The sequence below is a fragment of the Pleurodeles waltl genome, chromosome 12 (genome assembly GCF_031143425.1).
Source record: "Pleurodeles waltl isolate 20211129_DDA chromosome 12, aPleWal1.hap1.20221129, whole genome shotgun sequence".
Classification (NCBI taxonomy): domain Eukaryota; kingdom Metazoa; phylum Chordata; class Amphibia; order Caudata; family Salamandridae; genus Pleurodeles; species Pleurodeles waltl.
Window position 1 is genome coordinate 406983097 of NC_090451.1, and position 24873 is coordinate 407007969.

The 24873-nt window shown below is 45.7% G+C and overlaps 1 protein-coding gene across 1 annotated transcript in view; it reads left to right on the forward strand.

Moving 5' to 3' along the window:
- Window positions 1–829: 829 nt before the first annotated feature.
- NUDT7 (nudix hydrolase 7) overlaps window positions 830–24873 on the forward strand; it is an 89277-nt gene continuing 65233 nt past the window's right edge. Inside the window, exons 1-2 of the mRNA XM_069216804.1 lie at window positions 830–1028; window positions 14351–14498. Of these exons, the coding sequence (XP_069072905.1) occupies window positions 1006–1028; window positions 14351–14498 (171 nt within the window). The 5' untranslated portion in view covers window positions 830–1005. The remainder of the gene's footprint in view (window positions 1029–14350; window positions 14499–24873) is intronic.

Genomic DNA, 24873 nt, shown 5'->3' on the forward strand with positions numbered 1-24873 from the left:
AATTGAGAATCAGGCTGGCTCTTAGTTCCCTGGAGGCAGAGGTAACAACAGGTGGAGCTGCACAGGAGAGGGCAACAGACGCTAACCAGGCTTTCAGTGCACCACTTTATAGTTAATATGTTAGGTCTTCAAATAACAAAATGCAAACACTGTCAGGTATAGATGATTAGTATAACATCAAAGTAGCAATATCCCTTCTCCTACATCAACCCTTTCTTCTGCAATGAAACAAGAGACAGAAGTGCAAGGCGCGGGTGAAAATTATAAAACACAAAGGGCTTCGTATCGTATGGTTCCATTTGCGCTGCCGAAATTAACGTGACCACAGCCTTCCAGAAACGAGCGCAGTGGTGATGGGGGGTGGGTGGCGCAGAAAGTCAGCACAAACACTGCACATGACCTGGCTTCTACGGCGGCAGAAATTCCAAGGGTGGCCAAAGAGCACATTATTCAACCCCTGTCACTCTGCGCCACTGAGCCCGCCCCACTGTTTCTGTCAACCAATAATTTACGTTTATAACCCGAGCACGGTTCCTACTACATGTAGGCTCGTGGACAGGAAATTGGACTAGCGAGACGTTGCATGTTCTCTAATCAACCGGACAACAGTAGAGATCCTTCTCTGCTGTCCTTTCGGGCTAATAAAACACTAACCCCTGTTGTCCTGTTCTCATACTTCTCAAGGAGAAAGAGTATCCTCTTCGGCACGATCTATCAGCAACCTCTAGTCAATTACGAAGACCTTTTAGACAATTGGGATTAATACCCTGACTCAGTATATATTCTAGATTACTGGCTCGTAGGTGGTTGGTATTTCTTTCCGGTGCAGCTTGAGGGTCATTTCCGGTTCAATCGCTGCAGCTGTTTATGGACGGGTATCTTATGGACCGCCTTTTTATGGCCCAGATGTTCTAACCATTCATTTGGAACTACGACCAAGAAAGAACTTTAATCTGTCAGTTTCGAAACAGTTTTCCGGTGCGGTTTCTCCCGTTCACATTCAAGATGGAGGAAGCAGAGGGCAAAGTGTAGGAGATTCTATTTTTTAATTCTGTTGGGAGGGCAAATTAGATGTAATATAAACTGTCTAGGGGGTATTGATGGAGTTACGCGATGGGTGTTTGTCTCTGGGATACAGTTTAAAACCGATCGAACTAGCCTATAGCTTTCGGATATCAAGCTTTAGTCAAATCATTGGCAGATGTATCAAATAGTCCCTGTTAGCATCGAGTCATTAGCAGTACTTTAAATGGACAGTTGCCGAGTACCTGCACTCTAATTTAAAAGGAATAGCACTTGTACTTCGCAGCACACGTGCAATTCTTATAATGAGTCCCGGCGCTTGTCAGTAGCACCAGGGCACTATAGAATGTATATTGTTGTATGTTATCCATTTAAACCACCAGTCGTCATTAAGGTTACCGGATGACTTCACGTCGTAATTGTAGTGATTCTGCTGGGCAGGTGCTACTATAACTAGCCGGCAAGGACGGTGGAAAAAGCCAATTTGATGAATTTGCCTCACGGAAAGGAAAGCAATGACTGGAGGGCGCATATGTGCATATGAGGGAGAACTGAATTAACGAGTTTAGACATTAGATAGAAACTGCGGTTTTAGAAGGAGACGACGAAAAATCGAGACTACAAGCAAGTATGCATATTCCAGCTGAAACAAAAGCGAAATGCATAAGCACATGTAGTCTGAAAGGAATAGGGAAGCAGCCGGGAAATTGAAAGTGAAATCGGGTCTCCAAATATCTGGAGTAAAGGCAGTTAGGGGCATTATGGAGTGACGAGTAAGGGGTACTCTGGTCTTTTTGAATTTGGCTGAAGATGTAATCGATAGTTATGAGCAAATAAAATCAGATAGGGTTTAGAGGAACGTACATTTTACATAATTTAATTTGAAAAAAAAAATGGAAATCGGAACGTTGTTGAGGCGAGGGATAAAAATCAAGGTCACCGGGTGCCATTGTGAATGTGATACTGAATTTTGGGATTGGCAGGACAGTGTTTTTTGAGTGGCACTTGTTTATCTATACTCGTCCCTGCATGTATGTTTCATGCCACCTATACTTTATTAACAATGATCCTAGTTACAGCAATCTCCCTCAGAATTGTAGCCTCTTCTCGATTGTTCTGCTTCTATTGCTAAAACCATTTTACCTTTAACCTGAAACTTAAGTGGCAGACCTGGTGATACCCGGGCTAAATGGAAGAATTTTTTTTAAGAGCCCAACTACTTTGAAAAACGCGACTCTCTTGTCTAGTTTATATAATAAAAGGTAAAACATAGAACAATAACATTGATGTGAAGTGCAGAAATTAGTAATGCAAACTTTAAAGAAAGTTATCAGTTTAAACCATCCACATTCCATGCGTTAGCCAAAGACCAATCTTGCTATCACACCCCCAGCAGACAGAGGTTCACCTACGTCTTTTTTAACATACATTTCTGACAAGCTTAGAAGATTTAATTCAAAACAAAAATATCTGCAGATTTTGTAATGCTCACTCCTTGGAGCAGTGTCAGGTACATATGGTGACATTTCTCACAGGTACAGTTGAACGCGTTGTGGAGTTCACAACTTTTTGTTTTCACTCTACATGCAAGACTTGCGGTTAACAATTTCCCTGTTGAATTCATTTTAAAAAGTCAGATGGGCTTGAGTTTTGTCTTCCAACATCCATAGCAATTAAAATGGCACACATGAAGCAGTGATTCACCAACACCCGCAATAGAAGTAGAAATATAATGTAATACACTCCTGTCGCAATTAGACACCAGTTTGATGCACGAAATTGAATTATTTTTCTATGTTATGTATATTCTAGCATTGAATCTTTCACCTTACAGTTTACTTCAGAGATCTTCTATGTGCATTGCTCCATAAACAGAACAGTCTGAGAATGCCAGATAACACTAAAAATAATAATAATACTTACTCATAGGTGAAAGATATAGGTGAAATATGCATGTACTTTTCGGGTAGAAATTCAGAGGTAAGTTGTTTCAAGAAGGAGGTGGTGAAGGTGGCAGTCAGTGGTAGTTGTGGTGAAAGAGTCAAGGCTCTTTCAGGGGGGGTGTAGAAACAGGTCAAAGAACACGACTCATAACTCAAAATACAAACAGTACGAGCAATAAATGAATGTCCAACCAAATACTTGCTTTTACAAGAAAAAGCAGAATTTTATTTCTAATTCTACATATGCAAAGGAATGCGACATTCAGTCGCATCATCGCAATCCCGCTTGAGGTCGCAGCTCTATTGGTTGTCAGTCAAATCCCTGTCCCACCATGGGGTTATTCACCATTTACTGGTGGCCGCTTCAGGCAATGCAAACTTTTAGGCCGTACTCAAGAGTTCTTCCTTCTGATCTTTTAGGAACTTCGTCAGAAGTGTCTGTAGTGCACAACACCGTTAGCAGCAGAAGCCCAGTTTCAGACTTACACCCTCCAGAAATATGGTAGTGTTTACAGGGGTGTGAAATTTATTAAAATATCTACTTGTCCAGGGGACAGGTTGCTTCTCAAATCTACTTGTCCTGTAAAAAGATCTACTTGTCCCTTTGGTGCCATGTAGTGTGGCGACAAATTATGGCAGCAATCTCATTATGTAAGAGCTCTGATAATAGCCTCTCTGATTATGCCAGGGCTACTACCATAATAGGGCTTGAATACTTGCAGTTTCAATCCCTACTGTAGCAATTTCCTTATTTTGCCACCTTTCTGCAGATCTGCATACTGGGGCTGGAGGAAGCAGTAAGCAATAGTTCCAGGGCTGGAATGCCTTTGAGTCTGCAAACCTACTAACCTGCACGTTTTAAAGATTTTCACCAGCTTCTCTCTAATATTTTCCCATAATAAGAAAGGTTGGACATTTACTCCGGACAATGGCAGAATTAGAACTTCTTCCAGGGTTGGGAAGAAAGTGGCCGGAGGGAAAATGAACTTGCAGATGCTCAATAGATTTTCACATGAGCAAATCTACACATGCGTATTTACCCATGCTAAAATACAGTTCACAAATATTTTATAGGGGTACGACATATACCATGGGTGCACTTTTGTGACTTTCTTTAAGAATTTGGGGCCACATGTAGGTAGGTTCAGATTTGCGACCCGCAAATTGCGAGTCGCAAATCCGAATGTAGGATGGTGTCCCTGACACCATCTGTGATTCGCAAGGGCTTCGCAAATGCCCACCTAGTGAATAATCATGAGGTGGGTCGCAATTTGCGACCCCCTTGCGAATAGCGGCCCTCACAGGGATGGTGGCCTGCTGGAGACAGCAGACCACCATGTCTGTGACTGCTTCCTTAAAGGAAAACGAGATGCATTACAAAAACGAAAAATGAAACGTTTTTGTTTCATTTTTTCAGAGCAGGCAGTGGTCCACAGGACCACTGCCTGCTCTGAAAAAATGTTTACAGTGACATTCACAATGGGGAAGGGGTCCCATGGGGACCCCTTCCCTTTTGCGAAAGTGTTAGCACCCATTTGAAATGGGTGCAAACTGCGATTGGTTTGCGCCCGCGTTCGCGGTCACAAAACAATCCTACATTGCACTGCGAGTCGCAATTAGGAAGGGAACACCCCTTCCTAATTGCGACTCGCAAACCCGTTTTGCGATTCGGTAACCAGGTTACTGAATCGCAAAACTGGGTTTGTGCATCGCAATGTGCTTTTTGCACGTCGCAAACAGCGAAAGTCGCTGTTTGTGACATGCAAAAAGCTACCTACATGTGGGTCTTGGTCCCTAATTAGGTCTGGTGTTAACAAAGACATTTTGTTTAATACAAATTTCTATTTCTCTCTCTTTTGGCTGGCTTTACTGTGAGTGATTGCATTCTGCTCTTCCACAAGGAGCATATTGGCACACAAAGTAGTTTTGTTCAGTGTCAGGAACTACAGTGGCAATCAGTGACGTAACGAAACTGGAGGTTGCCCCTTTGCAAAGAACATGGAGGAGCCCCCTCTCCAGACTCACTCAGGGCAGGTGCTGTGCTAAAGGGGCCCCCTGGAGGGCGGCTGCGGGGCCTTTGTTATGCCACTGGTGGCAACATGTGCTTTTAGAGTTCAAAAAATGTGTTGGTTTTTTTTGGCAGTGTTCGTTACAATGTTGAGGGCCTGGTAGCTCCCACAACAATAAAGTGTTACAAAAGCCATGTCAAAACAAGACACGCATTGATGAAACTAAAAGACTTATAAAAATATGTCAGATCAGTTGGCTTTGTCAGTGTTTGTTTATTTTCATGCTTCCCATATTCGTGTTGAAAATTGTTACACTGATTTTCCATTAGAAATATTTTTGGGAAATACTAGCATGCATCAACACATTTTACTAAATGACACTTCATTTGCATCTAATCAGAGTGTATACACAGCTGTTTTTTTTTGTACTGGAACCAACGTCAGTAGTGAAGTGTGACCTTAAAACATTTATTTACAGCACTCACCCTAATAATCAAGGCTTTCAAATAATGAACCATAAATACAAGTTCGAACAGCATTATCTATTGGAAACACATTACCTCAACTGCAGAGAGTTCCACTCTCTGTAAACAGGCAGCCAAAGGGTTTGTGCTGCAGAGGGTTGGGCCTACTTGTCCCAAGGACAAAGTAAACATAAAAACTTGTTGCCCTTGACCCCAAACAAGATGTCCCGGGCGTCGGGCGATAGGAATTCCACATCCCTGGTTTAGTGAGTGCCCTCTCCTTGGTCACAGACTCTCCTTAGCCTTCCCTTCTTTCCTTTGATTGCCCTCACTATGGCGGCCCCTCCTGGAATATGGGTTGCTGATCTCTCCAATCACATGTCCTGCGCACCTGGCCCAAACTCAGTTCACCAAACTCAGTTCACTCGTGACCTCCTCTGGCTGACGCAGAGACCGTGGCAGTTAGGCTTTGTATTTACCGCCCAGCACTTCCAATATGACTCGGAATAACGCAACCGTCTCCCGACATACAGGGGTTGCAGAGGCAATACTGCACATTGGCAATGGCCTGATCGGTGCAGGGCTCCCCTCTGGACCTTGCTTCCTCCAGTGCTCTTCTCTCCCCCACAGGGCACGCTGGCCGTTGCTCCAGGCTCCAGGGCAGGAGATCTTGGGGGCATATTTATACTCAGTTTGCACCGAATTAGTGTCATTATTTTTTTACTCTAATTCGGTGCAAAACTAACTCCATATTTATACTTTGGTGCTAGACCCCTCTAGCACCAAATTTATGGAGTTAAAGTCATTTTTTGAAAGTGGAGACCTACTTTGCCTTAATGAGATGCAAGGTAGGCGTTCCCGTGCAAAAAATGACTCTATGGCCTTAACGCCATATTTAGGGGCATATTTATACTCTGCGGCATATTTATACTCTGTTTGCACCGAATTAGTTTTATTTTTTTTAACTCTAATTTGGTGCAATACTTACTCCATATTTATACTTTGGTGCTAGACCCATCTAGCACCAAGGCCCTGATTTAAACTTTTTTTGCACAGCATTAACGTCATTTTATGACGCAAAAGTGGCGCAAACGTACAAAATATTGGCCCTTATTTATACTTTTTGCTGCAAAACTGCACTAACTCAGTTTTGCACCAAAAAGTTTAGCACCGGCTTGCACCATTTCTGTGCACCACCCGGGCACCATATTTATGGAATGGTGCAAGCCGGTGCAAAGGGTAGGCTAGAGTTTAAAAAAATGACTTTAGTCGGGTGGGGCTGGCAGTATAGTAGAAGAGGGTTTAGCACCAAAAAATGGCTTTAGGCAGGTTAGAGTAAAAATAAATGACTCTAACTAGATTAGTGTCATTTTATGGTGCTAAACCTACCATGCCACATGACTCCTGCCTTAGAAAAGGCAGGGGTCATGCCCACCACCCCAGTGGCCAGCACAGAGGACTGGGGTCCCCTGGGCATGGCCATTACACCCTGTGCAATGTATGGGGGCCCATTTCAGGGCCCCCTATGGCACTTTCAAAAATAAAATGCACTTACCTGTACTTACCTGGGATGGGGTCCCCCATCCTCGCAGTCCCTCTAGTGTGGGTGCCCCTTGGGCCTAGGGAGGGCACCTCAGGGCTCATTCCATGGTGTTCCACCATGGAAATAGGACCACAGGTCCCCTAACGCCTGCCCTGACCCAGGTCTTAAAAAATGGGGCAAAGCAAGCTTTGCCCCATTTTTTGACCCCTCCTCCCTCCCTTGCACCATTTTTACATTGGGAGTATAAATATGGTGTTAAGGCCATAGAGTCATTTTTTTGCAGGGGAACGCCTACCTTGCATCTCATTAAGGCAAGGTAGGTTTCCACTTCCAAAAAACAACTTTAACTCCATAAATTTGGTGCTAGACGGGTCTAGCACCAAAGTATAAATATGGAGTTAGTTTTGCACTGAATTAGAGTTAAAAAAAAATGACGCTAATTCAGTGCAAACAGAGTATAAATATGCCCCTTAGCGTAAAAAAATGATGCTAATCTGGTCAGAATCATTTATTTTGACTCAAAACTGCCTAACGTCATTTTTTATTAAGATAGCCTACCCTTTGCACCGGCTTGCACCATTCCATAAATATGGTGCCCAGCTGGTGCTAAAAAATGGTGCAAGCCGGTGCAAAACTTTTTGGGGCAAAACTGCCTTAGTGCAGTTTTGCACCAAAAAGTATAAATAAGGCCCCTGGTGTCCTGTGTGATGTCCCCTCACCCAGCAGAGAGGCTAACAGGTCTTTGCCCCCCATCCTCCATACCGTGTACCATTGGAGGCAAATTTACTCAGTGTATACCCTCAGCATACTAACTGTTCAGCACAAACACCTCTATGGATTGTACCCTCGCATGAATCCATGCATCCAGCACACACACTCAGGCCCTCATTACGACTTTGGCGGTCTTTTTGTAAGACGGACGAGGTAAGTGGATCGTCCGTCATGGGCAGGGGAGGTGGTGTGTGTGTCTGCATGTGTGAATGCCGTGAATGCGGGAGGGGCGTTTGTGGGTGCATGTCTGCATGTGTGAATGATTGTGGACAGGGTGAGGGGTGTGTGTGTTTGTGGATGGGGTGGGGGTGAGTGAGTGTGGATGGGGGGGAGGTGAGTCCGTGTGTGCCGGTGTGAACGATTGAGTGTGATTGAGCGGATGGAATGGGTGACTGCATGTGTATGTCAATAGATGGGGAGGGTGTGTGTGTTTGGGAGTGGACAGGGTGAGGGGGGTGCGTGTTTGTGTGAGTGAATGGGGAGAGCAGATGAGTGTGTATATGGTGGAAGGGGGGTGTGAATGTTTGCGCTGGGGAGAGGGGGAGTGAATGTGTGCATGAGTGTGGTGTTTGTGTATGTATGTAAGTGTGAATTGGGGTGTATGACGCGAGTGCATGGGGGTGTGTTTGTGTGTGGGAGTATGTGGGTGCATGTGTGCAGGTATGTGGACGTGTGTGTGTGTGTGTATCCTGATGACAGGAATGCTTATTCCTGTCGCCAGGATGCAAGGCCGCCATCTTTTTCTGGCAGTGCGACCACCAGAAAAATGCTGGCGGTCATGCTGGATGTGCTCACCTCTAGCTCAGCAGACCGCAAGAAGAGGCGGGAGGGGCAGAGTATCAGCGGTTTGGTTTCTGCCAAACCAACATACTCGTAATTTGGCTGTCTTCACCGCCGGCCCGTAGGTGTTGAGACCGTGGCCCTGACGGTCTTCGGACTGCCAGGGCCATAATGAGGGCCTAAGTCTGTGGGCACTCTTCATCACTGAAGCTTTCCTGTCTTTAACCAGAGTGCGACCACCAGAAAAATGCTGGCGGTCGTGCTGGAGGTGCTCACCTCCAGCTCAGCAGATCGCAAAAAGAGGCGGGATGGGCAGAGTATCAGCAGTTTGGTTTCAGCCAAACCAACATACTCGTAATTTGGCGGTCTTCACCGCCGGCCCGTAGGCGTTGAGACCGTGGCCCTGACAGTCTTCGGACTGCCATGGCCATAATGAGGGCCTAAGTCTGTGGGCACTCTTCAACACTGAAGCTTTTCTGTCTTTAACCAGAGTGTGCTATTTCAACACAGACACTGCCAGCACACACACTCACTATGTGTGTGCTGCACAACTCTTCACCTTTCATATATTGTACTTCAGGCATGCATACATAAACCCAGCACATGTTTTATGCCCACATGCACTGCATCACTCTACATCTCTTGTGGAATGTATTCCTCTCAGGCATACATACAACCATACATGCACTGCATAGTACTGCTCCATCCTTGTATGTTACCCTTCCGAGGCAGACCTACAATCAACGCAGTCATTACTCCTCTGTGGAGCACTCCACATTTACCTGATGTAGGCCAAGGGTGAGTTAAGTGCACAGCAGCAGAACGTTTCAAAAGGTGAGTGAGCTTGTAGGCCTCACTCCAGAGACCTAGGGTAAAAATGTCCTGCTCACTATTACTGATCACTACATGGTATTCTGCCACCACTGCGCTTGGGCTGCTTAACTCTTGGTGAAGACAGTAGCCTTCCATCACTGTGAGGGTAGCTCTTTGGTACCCAACCCAGTCCAACAAGGCTGCAATCCGTGGGACAGGCCGATGTCATAGCACACACGCATGAGCTGTGTTTGCCTATGATAAAAAAAAATCAGCTTTAGGGATCCAGAAAACAGTACAGTTGGGGACTCGGGCAGGTGGACACACCTCTTACTATGCAGAGTACTTTTCCATCCCAACAGCCATATAGCCTACAGACTTTACATGTGAGTGTAGAAGCAATAGAACAATGGCATTGAATATACCTTTGTGATGAACCACTGAACTAGGATAACTTGGACCATTGAATAAGCATGTGCTGGTATAGGCGAGTATCAGCTATAGCCTTAGAGAATGTTGCAACTGAATCTAGGTTGGTACACTGTGGGAAAGGTCACTGCCACACGCTACACTGGTGACTTCTGAGCCAGCCTGTATTCCACCGCTTAATCCTTTTTATTTAAAAGTTGCTACCCTTCAGCAAGTGGGTCATTTTTTAGTCCTGAACATGAATTGAAACCTGGAAACAAAACATATTGGATTTTTGGCCTGTCCCCATTCTGCTGTTCAGCTCTCCACACTTCTGCCTGGAGTAATGAAAGTACAAGTAGTGAGTCTGCAGTGAAATGACATCCTTTTACTGCAAACTCCCAAGTAGACTCCATCTGTACAAATAAAAGATCTGTTTGTGCATTTCCACTTTACTGTAGTATCATAGTTGATCTACCTACAACTTGATCCTTGGACCTACTGCTATTGCACATTTATTTGTGTACATCTTTATATTCTTAAAATGTGTGCCTAAAATGGGGGTGTAATCTGCTTCAAAGAATTCTGGGACCAGAATGCTATAAATAGCCTATTTTACTTCACACTTATCACTGGGAGAGTGAGTCGAGCTGTCCATGGGACTGAAACATCTTTATCTTGAGGCTGCAGATGAAACAAAGAGTAGTCTAGAGAGAATCACAATTTGTTGGTTTTGCAGTTACTCTGGCTACATAGCAGTACTTTCTCATATGTTTTGCTCTCTGAAAAACAAGACGCCTCTATGAATTTCTAATGAATTGCAAGTTTTGAAATGCCAAAGTGTGTCAGTTAGCTAGGAAAAGAGTAACTACTGTAGCTTTCATTGTTTTTAGCAGGAAATAAACGCCATGCATAGGCCATGCTAAGATTAAGGTAGAAAAAATTCTATTTAATTGAAGCATGCTGGAATTTATTGATGTTAGCAATTCAAGTGAGTCAGGTAAACACAGGTAATGCAAAGGTTAGAAAGGAAATGCACTTTTAAAATGCGACTTCTGGTTAGGCCTAGTTTCCACCTATACGGGTTATTAATGAAAACTTTCCCAGCTATCGTAACAGAAAGTTGCAATTCCATTTTGGAAGAAGAAGAATTTTGTTTTTTGAAACAGAGTCTGAATTCTGCTCCAAATGTGGGCAGCTTCGATAGTAGAGATGAGACCTGGGTAGTGACTGGTGCAAGTTCCAAAGGATTGGGAGCAGTTCTAATGCAAAAGAAGAATGGGGTGGAACGGACAATTTTGTTCATCTCACGTGCATTGAGAGGAGCTCAGTATAACTGTTTAGTGGTAGAAAAGGAGGCGCTTGCTGTGTATTGGTCAGTGCGCAAATTGAGAGTTTTTGTTGGGAAGGCAGTTTTTGGTTAAGACGGATCACAAACCACTGAAAGAAGTGTTTGGTAAGAAAGGGATTGATTTAGTGTCACACAGGATACGAAAATGAGTTGGGGCGTTGCAGGAATTTAGTTTCGAAGTAAAGTATATCCCGGGTGTAGATAATGTGTTGGCGGATTGCCTTTCAAGGATGGTGGAGGTTGATAGCAAATTTGGTGAGGATGGTAAGGACTCCGAAGAAGAAATTAAAGTTTGTGAAATTTCGGAAGGAATTGTTTCTGAGGAACAGTGGAAGGATGAGTTAAAGAAGGATGAGGTTTTGATGAAGGTAATTCACAATGTAGGTAATGCTTGGTGTGAGAGTAAGTATGATGATTGTATGAAAGGATTTTGGCAAGTCAGAAATAAATTATCAGTGATGGAGGGACTACTCATGAGGGGCATGAAGTTGGTCCACTTGTTGGTGTGAGGGATGTGTCGATGAAGCATGCTCATGCTAGTCATATGGGCATAGCCAAAACTAAGGAAAGAGTGAGGGAAGGATATTGGTGGCCTGCCATGGACATAGAGATTGAAAGATTAGTTAGGAAGTGTGTTGAGTGCTCTCAGAGTGATAAAAGCTTGAAGTGTAGGACATAACCGATGGTCTTAAGAGAACAAGCTAGTGGTCCGTGGTCAGATATAGCACTTGACATCTTGGGACCCATAAAAATTAATTCTCTTGACAGGTATGTGTTGGTATGCGTTGACATGTATTTACGTTGGCCAGAAGTAAAAATGGTGAATTCAGTGGAATCTAGAGTGGTCATTGGATTTTTGGAAGGTTTGTTTGAGAAGAAAGGTTTTCCTGCTTCAATTTTTATCGGACAATGGAGTGCAACTTACCTTGAGTGAGATGGAGAAATTTCTTCAAGACAGAGGGATTAGACATAAAAGGGCTGCTCTATACCATCCTGAGAGTAATGGTGTTGTGGAAAGATTAATTAAGGTCTTGAAGGAAAGTATACAGTTGGCAGTGTCTTCAGGTGGTAATTGGGAGGTTGCCATAAGTAAAAAGGTGAAAGTGTATTGCTTTACTCCACATTCTTCCACTGGAGTTTCTCCGTTTCAGTTGTTCAGAGGAAGGAGACCTAATACTCACATTATGCCCTCATGGGTTGCTGAGTAAAGATTGTTGGTGGACAAGCAGGTTGATGATGCTGGAGAGTGGAAAGAGAGAGGGAGAAGGAAAAGATGGTGCGTAGAAAGGTGTGGTTTGATGAGAGAAAAGCAGTTAAAGAGACAATAGTGAGATTGGGAGACTGGGTGAAGATAAAGTCACCTAAGAAACTAGGTTCGTCCAAATTTAGTCAACCCTTTAGGGTGATCAAAGTTTTTAGGAATGCGATGAAAGTGGATAATCATAAAGTGTGGAACTTGAACAGAGTGGCAAAGTTTATTCCAGTCAGTGAGAGTGACTTGGAAGTGAGGATGCCAAGTAGTAAGTGTTCAGAAAGCAACTCTGTACCAGGATGCAGACCTCAACGTGTTCGGAAAAGGCCTTCTTATATGAAGGATTATGTCTTATAAAGGATTAATATTACATGCATATCTTGTACATCTCTATAATAAATGTTTTTTTTTTCTTTCTCTTTCTGTGTGTGTTAATTTTACAACTTAGGGTGAAATTGTATTGAAAAAAAAATGTAAATTAAGTCATTTTATGGCGAAGTGAGGGAGGTGGTGTGGTGTCCTACCTGTACTTGGTATGGAATCTGTCTAGATTCCATAAAGGAATGTTTGTGCGTGCGGGGGGATCGATCATGAACGAGTGAGAGGTGTCAGTTGAGAGCGCCAGTGGTTAGGGTTTTTATCCAGCTGTACTAAATAAACTTGTTCCTCCGACCAGTGGACTGCTGCTTCTGGATATTTTATTGACATCCGCTACTACAATAATCCTGCAGGGTGTGTGCAGGACTGGCAAAACCAGGTAGGCAGGGCACGCAGATGGTGCATGGGGACCAACATTCCATGTTTTAGGGCCTCAAGGGCCGAGTATTAGCCCTGGGTAACCCAGACCAAGGTTTGGCCTGCTGGAAGCACTAGCAGTATTATTTCGGTCAAACCCAGGGTTGTCCACACTCTAGCATCTGCAGGGTTTAAAGCAAATAATTACTGCCTGGGCCCATCCCCCAAAGCAGCCGTGCACGCAATGCGCTATTTAGTACGTCTTTTAGGTTCAGGAAGAAATACCAACCTGCATGGGCATCTGGTGCTTCAATTAAATATACCGACCCGAGAAGTGTGAAGGCTTCCAAAGAGGCTCGGGGGAGGCGTATGCTCTGCAGGGATGGCGTCTCGTCCATTTCCTATGGCTGAAGGTGTGCTTCCCCCACGGATCAACGAGACGCGTGGAGGGCGGCAAGGGTGTTCTATGCCCTCTAATGGGTGAAAGGCCTCACCGCACTCCGCCACCCCGAATGCAAGCAAGACGGGCCACAAATGGAGCACTGAGTCACGCTCGGGCAGCAGAAATGTCTAAAGGGAAAAGGTTAAGCAATACGTTATACAAGCTCGTAAGACAAAGCGAATATTTGAAAAGGCACTTATCTCTGCTGGAAGCAGGTAAAAAAGAGGAAGTGATCCAAAGGCTGCCTGTTTATATGGAATATGACTGTTCTGATTGGTTAATATTTTTGTGGTCCTTTCCTGTGGCATTTTGGGAAAGGTAGTCTATCATTGAAAGCTGCAGGAAATAAGCAATAGAAAGTTTTGAGCATAATCTTCATCTCCGATCCTCATATAGAATTAATTTAATCTGTTTTTTAATAAACACTTTTGCATCACCTATTCAACACAAATTATTGCGCGCCTCTCCAAAACAGGCCCAGTTGAATTTGTATCAATGCTAACTGAAATGTCAGCACTTATTTTATATTATTTATTTAGGTATTATTATATAGCACGCTCTACTCAAAGGTGTCACTGGCCCGTACATAATTTAGATAATGAAAGTCATGGAAGTAAAGCAGCAAAAAGTTGCTTATATTTAACTAGATAGTTCTCAAATTGCAAAAACTACAATTTGTACTGGAATTGATTGCCCATGTATTCTTCTTTACTTATCAGCATGACTAAATATTCCTTGTTTGCTCTTAAATAATATTCAGCAGAATATGTCAATTACAGCTATGTTCTTCATGTTTTGTGTTTTGTTTTTCTCAAGTATGAAAGAGAAGTCTATGATGATCCTTAGAAAATATGATGTGGAGGACAAATTCTCTGGCATGAAATTTACTAAAGCATCAGTACTTTTACCTGTTTTTCTGAAAGATGGCAAACTCCATGTGTTGTTTACTCTGCGATCCATGAAGGTAGGTGCATTTAGAAGTTTATGCAGTTATAAGTGCTTTAAAACCTATTCCACTGAAATAAATGGTGAAGTTCTTTAACATTTTATACATCAGCAGAAATAACACAAGCATTATAATATTTGTAATAGTAAATTAGGTCGATGTTGAGTGCCAAAAGGCTGCATTGTTTGTCTCCTTGCCAGTCGGTATGTATTATCAGACTAATTACTGCCCCATCCTCTGATAACTAGTTCACATTCACTTAACACCAAGACTGAATACTGAGAAGTTTGGACGAGCTCCCAATTGGTTTGCATTTGTGGCAACTCACATGAAATAACTTCTTGCTGTGACTCAAAAAAGACTCCACTTTAATGCATTCTGTTAGAAATGGTGTCTTTGGTTGTCAGTCAGGATACCCCATCCAAGCAAGGACCCTCACTCTAGTCAGGGTAAAGGAGAATCACCCTTAATTAACCCCCGCTCACCTCATTGGTAGCTTGGCACAAGCAGGCAGGCTTAACTTCAGAGTCTAGGTGTAAAGTATTTGTACCAACACACACAGTAATTCAGTGAAAACACTGCAAAATGACACAACACAGGTTTAGTACAATAGTTAATATTTATCTAAACAAAACAAGACCAAAATGACAAAAATCCAACATACACAAGTCAAGTTATTAATTTTAAAAGCCAAAGAGTCTTAAATTCTTTAGTAAACAGTAAAAACATTGTTAGTGTTGAAAAGTACCTGGGTAGCGTCAAAATAACACGCATGGGTGAGTGTGCGTCAAAAAAAGGTTAGCGATGTGTTGATTTCTCACCCCCAAGCAGGATGGTGTGTCGTTTCTCCTTCTCCAATTGGGTCGGCGTGTGTTGTTTTTTCTCCCCGCAGGAGAGCGATGCGTCGGTCCGGGCAAGCACTCGAGTCAGGGCAGGCGTTGCGTAAGTTTTCCATGCCCAGCAAGGTTTGCATCAAAAATCCTGCCACGCGTTATCAGCAAAATCATCAGCAAAATCGCACAATGTGGGTTGCAAAGTTATCAGCCTACGTCAGCGGGTGTTGCGCATCGTTTCTCCAGCTGCGTGTGTCGATCTTCCAGCCGCGATGCTGGTGGAGCATCGATTTCTGCTGCGAAGCCAGTGGTGCGTCGTTTTTGAGCCATCTCGGAAGGTGCGGCAATATTTTCCCCGCACTGCGGTCTGTGCGTGGATTTTCAGTCTTGGTCTGCCAGCTTCACCTTCCAATGCCCCAGGAACTGGATAGGGCACTACTTGGCAGGGAAGGAGTCTCCGCAGAGAGTCCAGGTGCTGGCAGGAGAAATCTTTGATGGCCCTGATACTTCAACAACAGGAGACAAGCTCTGGACAAGACCTTGGAGATTTCTTCACAAGCAGGAATGCACAACAAAGTCCAGTCTTCGTCCCCTTGCACAGGCAGAAGCAGCAACTGCAGGATAGCTCCACAAAGCACAGTCACAGGCAGGGCAGCACTTCTCCTCAGCTCTTCAGCTCTTCTCCAGACAGAGGTTCCTCTTGATGTCCAGAAGTGATCTAAAGTCTGTGGTTTTTGGTTCCCTTCTTATACCCATTTTGGCCTTTGAAGGAGGCTTACTTCAAAGGAAAGTCTCTCTTGTTTGTGAAATCTTGCCTTGCCCAGGCCAGGCCCCAGACACACACCAGGGGGTTGGAGACTGCATTGTGTGAGGGCAGGCACAGCACTTTCATGTGTAAGTGACCCCTCCTCCTTTCCCTCCTAGCACAGATGGCGCTTCAGGATCTGCAGGCTACACCCCAGCTCCCTTTGTGTCACTGTATAGAGAGAGGTGCAAACAGCCCAACTGTCAAACTGACCCAGACAGGGAAACCACAAACAGGCGGAGTCACAGAATGTTTTAAGCAAGAAAATGTCCACTTTCTAAAAGTGGTATTTTCAAACATGCAATCTTAAAATCAACTTCACTAAAAGATGTATTTTTAAATTGTGAGTTCAGAGACCTCAAACTCCACAGGTCTATCTGCTCCCAAAGGAAATCTACGCTTTAATCATTTTTAAAGGTAGACCCTGTGTTAACCTATGAGAGAGAGAGGCCGTGCAACAGTGAAAACCAAATTTAGCAGTATTTCACTATCCGGACATATAAAACGCATTAGTATATGTCCTACCTTAAACATACACTGCACCCTGCCCTTGGGGCTACCTAGGGCCTACCTTAGGGGTATCTTACATGTAAGAAAAGGGAAGGTTTAGGCCTGGCAAGTGGGTACACTTGCCAAGTCGAATTGGCAGTTAAAATCTGCACACACAGACACTGCAGTGGCAGGTCTGAGCCATGTTTACAGGGCTACTAATGTGGGTGGCACAACCAGTGCTGCTGACCCACTAGTAGTATTTAATCTACAGGCCCTGGGCACCTCTATTGCACTGTACTTGGGACTTATCAGTAAATCAAATATGCCAATCATGGAAAGCCAATTACATACACATTTTATACAGGAGCACTTGCACTTGCACTCTAACACTGGACAGTAGTGGCAAAGTGTCCAGAGTAACAAAAAAAACAAAATCAGAGCCAAGCACATATCAACAACCTGGAACACAGAGGCAAAAAGTTAGGGGAGAACTCGCCAAGGATGAAAAGTCTAACATGTGTCCCTCCACCAGCTGAAAGTGGGAAGCAACTACCCTACCTAATGGGAGTTCTCATCACTAAGGCGGAAGAATCTGGACAAACCATCAGCATTGACGTGGTCTGTGCCAGGGCGGTGTTCCACTGTAAAGTCCATCCCATGTAGGGAAATGGACCACCTCAACAGTTTTGGATTCTCACCCCTCATCTGCGTTAACCATCTGAGGAGCCTGTGGTCGGTCTGATCCCGGAAGTAAGTCCCAAACAAGTAGGGTCTTAGCCTCTTCAGCGGCCAGACCACAGCAGAAGCTTCACGATCTATGGCACTCTACCTAAGTTCCCTGGGAAGTAACCTCCTGCTAATGAAGGCTACAGGTTGATTTAGGCCCTCTTCATTAAGCTGTGAGAGTACTATGTACTATGTACATGTACAGTACTATGCTCTGAGGCATCTGTTTACACAACAAACTCCTTGGAATAGTCAGGTGCCTTCAGCACAGGTGCTGTGCACATAGCAGCCTTCAGGGCATCAAAAGCCCTCTGGCAAGACTCAGCCCAGATCACCTTTCTGGGCTGCTTTTTGGAGGTCAACTCAGTCAAGGGAGCAACAAATTGTGCCATACCCCTTGACAAACCTACTATAGTATCCTGTGAGACCTGAAAAGGTGCTCACCTCATTCTGGGTCTTGGGAGGTGCCCAAGCCAGAATGGTATCAATCTTTGGCTGCAGAGGTGCCACCTGGCCACTCCCCACCCAAGTACACCACAGAACTCAGCCCTATTTGGCAGTTTCTTGCCTTAATAGTGAGGCCTGCATTTTGCAGGACCTCCAACCCTTTACCGAGGTATTGCAAATGTTCCTCCCATGTGGAACTGAAGACAACAATGTCATCCAGGTAGGTGGCACTGAACTCATCCAGTGCAGCCAACACGTGGTTGACGAACCTCTGAAAGGTGGCAGGGGCTTTTTTCATCCCACATGGCATCATCTTAAACTGAAAGTGTACATCTGGGGTAGAAAATGCAGACCTCTCCTTGGCCCCATCAGTCAAGTCAATATGCCAGTACCCAGACGTTAAAGCAAACATGCTGGGGTATTTGGCAGCTCCCAACTGATCTATGAGTTCATCGGCTCAGGGGATGGGGTGCCGCATTGAGACCCCGGTAGTCCACACAGAACCGGAGTTCTGGGGTGGCACCAGGAGCAGCAGCCTTTGGGACCAAAATCACAGGGTTGGCCCAAGGACTGCTGGATTGCTCAGTAACCCCTAGGGTTAACATCTTGGATACCTCATCCTTGATGGTAGCCCTAACCTTGTCAGTCACCCTGTGAACCTTTTGTTTAATGGGCGTACTGTCCACAGTGTCCATCATGTGTGCACAAGTGTGTGACCCCTGGGATCTAGGAAAACAGGGAGGCAAACTGTCCCAACACCTGGCAACAGTCCCTCTGCTGCTCTGTAGTCAAGGAGGGGGAGATGTTCACTCCCTCCAAAGACCCATCTTTCTCTTCTGCAGAAAGGAGGTCAGGAAGAGGCTCACTCTCCTCCCCCACCCCATCATCTGTCGCTAGGAGCATGGACAACTCTATCCGCTCAAAGTCAAAGTATGGCGTTAGCGGGTTAACATGCAGTACCCCTAAACGGTTCCTGGGAGTCTGCAAGTTGACCAGGTAGGTGACTTCACTCTTGCCACTTCCTCAAATGACCCAGTCCACTTGTCTTGGAGCGCCCTAGGCTCTACTGGTACCATCACCCTCACTTTCTGACCAGGTTGAAACTCGACCAGAGTAGCATTCTGGTCATACCAGCGTTTCATATCATCCTGGCTTGCTTCTAGGTTCTCCTGTGCGAGACTCCTGAAGCGGGCAGTCTGGTTTCTCAGAGCCAGCATGTAACTGAATACATCCTGGGGGGGGGTTTACTAGGAGATTTTCCCAAAGCCTCCTTTACCAGGCTTAAAGGTCCCCTTGCAGGGTGGCCATCAATCAGCTCAAAAGGACTAAAGCCAAGACCCTTTTGAGGCACATCCCTGTAAACGAACAGAAGGCATGGCAAGAGGGTGTCCTACTTCCGCCTCAAGCGCTCTGACAGGGCCATTATCATGCCCTTCAAGGTGTGGTTGAATCTCTCAACCAGACCATTGCTTTGGGGGTGGTAGGTGTTTTGCTTTCTTTATCTTATGACCGAGCTGACAAAACTTCTCTGGAATGCACTTCTTAGTTTGAAGAAGACATTTATTATTATTACTTCACCACGAGGTTCCTGAAAGACGAGATTAGTAGGTTGGAAGCACACGTTTAAAAGTAGTTGCACCAGTGAAAGCAAAATATATCAAAGTTCTTCTCAGTTGCAATGTACACTGCAAATACATGTGATTATATTATAGCATAACTTCAAATCAAAGAATAATAGTCAAAATTGCATCTCCGTAGGGCCTATCACTGCTCGTCATCCTTCTCATGCCTGCAAGTTGATGACTCCTGTTCAACTGTGAGAAGGAGATTTTCCACCCAAACGGGAGTCCAGGCAGCTGATGTCCGCTCCTGACTGAAGTCCTGGAGAATCTCCCCTCACTGCTGCCCAGGGCCACTGTAAAAAGCCTGCCCCTTCCTCTCAGACTCGGGAAATAAAACAAGCCATTGGAGATTAGCCAGATCTCCTAAGCCTCTCCTCTTCCTAAGGCTGAGGAGAAAGGAAAACACCAAATATATGCTCTCTTATCACGTTACAGTTTGTGTAAATTATATTTGAAAAACACAGCTTGGTCTACCATGTGGAAAAACATAACTCATCTGCAATGTCTCAATTGCAATGTCGAACTCCACGTTAAAGCCAAAAGGCAGCTAACCTACATGTAATGTCTAATGCAGTGGTTCCCAACCTGTGGTCCGGGGACCCCTGGGGGTCCGCGAAGCCTTCTCAGGGGGTCCGCGACTGCTTACAAAATTAAAAAATATTAACAAATATTGAAAAATTGGGTCTCCTGCCTCCAGTAATGACTCAGTGGGGGTCCCCGGATTCAAATGATGATTCAGTGGGTTTCCCTGAGTTTCATTAATGATAAAGTGGGGGTCCACAGAAGTCAAAAGGTTGGGAACCACTGGTCTAATGCCATGTTAAAGCCAATAGGCAGCTAAACTGAATACAGAATGTAATGTCCAATACCACGTTAAAGCCAATAGGCAGCTAAACTGAATACAGAATGTAATGTCTAATGCCATGTTAAAGCCAATAGGCACCTAAACTGAATGCAGAATGTAATGTGCTCCTGATGAACATTGAACAACTAATATGCGCAGTGGTGAAACACAAAGTCATTGGTCAAACACAATTAATGGCATAACAGTAGGGTGTGGTGAACTTGTAGTTTACCCCACACCCCTTCCACAGAGACTTCATATACGTTGATATGAAGTTGGTACCCCTATCGGACAACACTTCCTTGGGGGACCCCATGCTGGTAAAAACTCCCATCAAGGCACAGCCCACCACAGGGGCAGTGATTGATCTTAAAGGAATGGCTTCTGGGTACCGGGTGGCATGGTCCACCAAGACCAGGATAAACCTGTTGCCCATGGCTGTCTTGGAATCCAGAGGCCCCACAATGTCAATGCCAATCCTTTCAAGGGGGTACTGATAACAGGAAAAGGTTTGAGGGGAGCCTTACATTTCTCCCACTCTTGCCACTTGCCTGACTAGTTGGGCAAGACCTACAATGAGCATCAGAGTGCCTGCGCATTTGGGGCCAATAGAAGTGGGTGACAAGCCGCTCAAAGGTCTTGTCCTGCCCTAAATGACCAGCTAAGGGCACGTCATGAGCCGACCCAGTAGGAAGGCTCTGAAGCACTGGGGTACCACCAGCACACTGTCTGGCCCAGGCTCAGGAATCTTAGGCTCCCTTATAGGAGGCCACCCTCCCAGTAAATCAAATGTGATCCAGGCTCCCTGCCAGACGTCCGGGCTGCAGCCTGCTGCCACAAACCCTCCAGAGTAGGGCATACCTCACAGAATGCTTCCCTGGTGGGCTTCCCTTCCTGCTGCTACTCTGACAACTCGGGGACCTCACCCAGTTCAGCCACCTGTTCCCCTGTAGGCTCCAGGTCCTCCCCCTCAGGTTCAGCCTCCTCCTGGACCGTGGGAACTTCTGAGGCCAGTTTCTCACACCACTTGCACTTCCTCCTTCTGGAGGACACCTGGGCCACTCCTTTAGGCTCCAGGGTCTCCTGATCACTTGGATGGGCTGCCATAGACCTGGTGGATACGCATACCCACCCAGGCAGACCCAACATCTCCAAGTGTGACCTGTGTTCCACCTCCTTCCAAGGGGAATCCTCCAGGTCATTGCCAACCAAACAATCTACAGGCCTGGTTGGACTCACAACTACCTTCAAGGAACCTGAGACCCCCACCCATTCAAAGGGAACCTGCGCCACTCCGCACAGACGCTCTGAGTTGTCTACCGCAACTGCTTGGTGAAGTACCCGGGGATCTATCTGCTCTTCAGACACCAGGTGACTCCTCACTGTAGTCACACTGGCTCCTGTGTCTCTCAGAACCTATACCCTCTGTCCATTGATGGTCACCCATTGCCTGTACTTCTTAGGCACTAGGGTTTTCCGGACCATCTTGCTGTCCCCTAGTGAGACAAGGGTAATTTCAGCTAGCTCCCACCCACCTGGAACCATCTCCCCCCCCCCTCCCCAGCGCCACACTAGCTAAACCCTGGGACTGTGCACCAGTGGTTGCCAGTGTACTCTTGGGGCATTTGGGGTCTCCCCTCACATGACCCACTTGGTCACATGCATGCCACTTAAGTGGGGTACCCCCTGCCACAGGTTTCCCTTTGGAGAACCATGCCTTCGTCTCACTGGGGTACTGGGAATCCTTTCCCTGGGAATCAGATTGGGGCCCTTTAGAGAACTCCACCTGTTTACCCTTATCCCCCTCTTTCTTCTGAGAGGGACCCTGCCCACCCTTGGCGTGGTCTCCCCCATACCTCTTTTGGACCCTGGTGCTCTCCCAGCGGTCTGCTTCCTGCGCAAGCTTCCTAGGGTCAGTCAGCTTGCTGTCAATCAGGTGCTGGCACAGCTCTGGAAAACATAAACTGTACAAGTGCTTCCAAGCAATCAGATTGTAAAGCCCCTCATACGTTGTCACCTTACTGCCCTTCACCTAACCATCCAGTGACCTGCAGAATGAATCAACACATTTCAACCATGTTTGGGATTCCTTCTTCTTATAGGACCTAAACTTGTCCTTATACTGATCAGGGGTGAGACCATACCTAGTGATCAGGGCGTCCTTCATGATAGGGTAAGTGAGTCCCTGGCGATCCCCTAAGGATGTCAGAGGATCTCTTTCCTCTACCTCAAAGTGCTTCCACAAACACCCCCCCCCCCCCCCCAATGAGCTTCAGGGACCAGATTCATATGGAGAGCAGACTCATACCCCCGTAAACCACAACAGTATGTCATCCTCCCTTTTGTAATCTTTTACATGGTTCTTAGGAATGTGCACCCTCCTCTCAGGTTGCACTGTGATGTTGCTGCCACCATCCCTACTAGACTGGCTCCTCTGATCCAGTTCCCTTAAGCTGAGCTCATGAGCCTACAATAACTTTTTCCCCTCTATGGCCATTCTCATTTTCTCCAACTCCAACTGGTGAGCTCTCTCTGCCTGTCTGTCCTGCAACTCTTCAGGAGTCAGACCCTTAGATGAGACACTGCTTCCTGCCCTAGAGATCCTCCCCCAAGACAGAACAGGCCCACCCACAATACCACTGTGAATACTCTGCAACACCTCCTCATCCTCATCCTCATCTCCTGTGTGCCCCTCAGCTTTCTTGGCTGCCAACTAGGCCCTCAGTGCCTTTTGCAGCTCCTCTTTTCTGGTGGAGCTCTTAATGGGGCAGGCAAGATCCTTACAGAACTGTTTCAATTGGGCTACTTTGTAACTCTCCAGTTTCCCTAAATCAAAAGCAGCTCCAGCTGGTGCATCCTCAGACTGAGACATGGTGAAGAGTCAACAGAAGTGCAAAGTTCCAAAGGCAGAAAACAAGTTACCAATGAAGTTCAAAAAGTCAATCATGGATTACCACAAGATGAAAGTAGGGAAAAATCCAAGAAAGAGAAAAAGCAAAATCACAAGACAAGTAGTATGTGGTCACGTAGTGTTCTGCACTGAAAAACAGTAGTGCACACTTACTTACTTACTGTATGTGAAGTACAAATACAAGTCCAATCCCAGCCGCTGATCACCAATGTTAGAAATGGGGTCTTTGGTTGGCAGTCAGGTCACCACCTGTCCAAGCAAGGACCCTCACTCTAGTCAGGGTAAAGGAGAATTACCTTCAGTTAACTCCCGCTCACCCCCTTGGTATCTTGGCACAATCAGGCAGCCTTAACTTCAGAGTGATAGGTGTAAAGTATTTGTACCAACACACACAGTAATTCATTGAAAACACTACAAAATGACACAACACAGGTTTAGACAAATAGGTAATATTTATCTAAACAAAACAAGAGCAAAGCGACAAAATTCCAACATACACAAGTCAAGTTATTAATTTTAAAAGTCAGAGTCTTAAATCCTTTAGTAAACAGTAAAAACACTGTTAGCGTTGAAAAGTACGTGGGTAGCGTCAAAATAACGCACACGGGCGAGTGTGCATCAAAAAAGGTTATCAATATTTTGATTTCTCACATGCAAGCAAGACCGTGCGTCGTTTCGCCTTTCCTGTCATGTCGGTGTGCGTTCATTTTCCTTCTCGCAGGAGAGCAGTGCGTCGATCCGGGCAAGCAGTCTGGTCTGGGCAGGCGGTGCGTCAGTTTTCCACACCCACACCCATGATTGTGTAAAAAATCCTGTTAGACGATATCAGCAAAACCACGCAATGTGGGTTACGACGTTATCAGTCTCCGTCAACGGGTGTTGCAAGTCGTTTCTCCAGCTACGTGCGTCGATCTTCCAGCCACGATGCTAGTGGAGCGTCGATTTCCGCCTCGAAACCGGCGGTGCATAGTTTTTCAGCTGTCTCTCAGAAGGTGCATCTATTTTCCCCGCACAGCGGTCTGTGCGTGGATTTTCAGTCTTGGTCTGCCAGCTTCACCTTCCAAGGACCCAGGGACTGGATAGGGCAACACTTGGCAGGACAGGGCAGGAATCTCAGCAGAGAGTCCAGGTGCTGGCAGGAGAAGTCTTTGATGACCCTGAGACTTCAACAACAGGAGGCAAGCTCAGGACAAGACCTTGGAGATTTCTTCACAAGCAGGAATGCACAACAAAGTCCAGTCTTTGTCCCCTTGCACAGGCAGAAGCAGTAACTGCAGGATAGCTCCACAAAGCACAGTCACAGGCAGGGCAGCACTTCTCCTCAGCTCTTCAGCTCTTCTCCAGGCAGAGGTTCCTCTTGATGTCCAGAAGTGATCTAAAGTCTGTGGTTTTGGGTGCCTTTCTTATACCCATTCTGGCCTTTGAAGTAGGCTTACTTCAAAGGAAAGTCTCTCTTGTTTGTGAAATCCTGCCTTGCCCAGGCCAGGCCCCAGACACACACCAGGGGGTTGGATACTGCATTGTGTGAGGCAGGCACAGCCCTTTCAAGTGTAAGTGACCACTTCTCCCCTCCCTCCTAGCACAGATGGCTCATCAGGATATGAAGGCTACACCCCAGCCCCCTCTGTGTCACTGTCAAGAGAGAGGTACAAACAGCCCAATTGTCAAACTGACCCAGACAGGAAATCCACAAACAGGCAGAGCCACAGAATG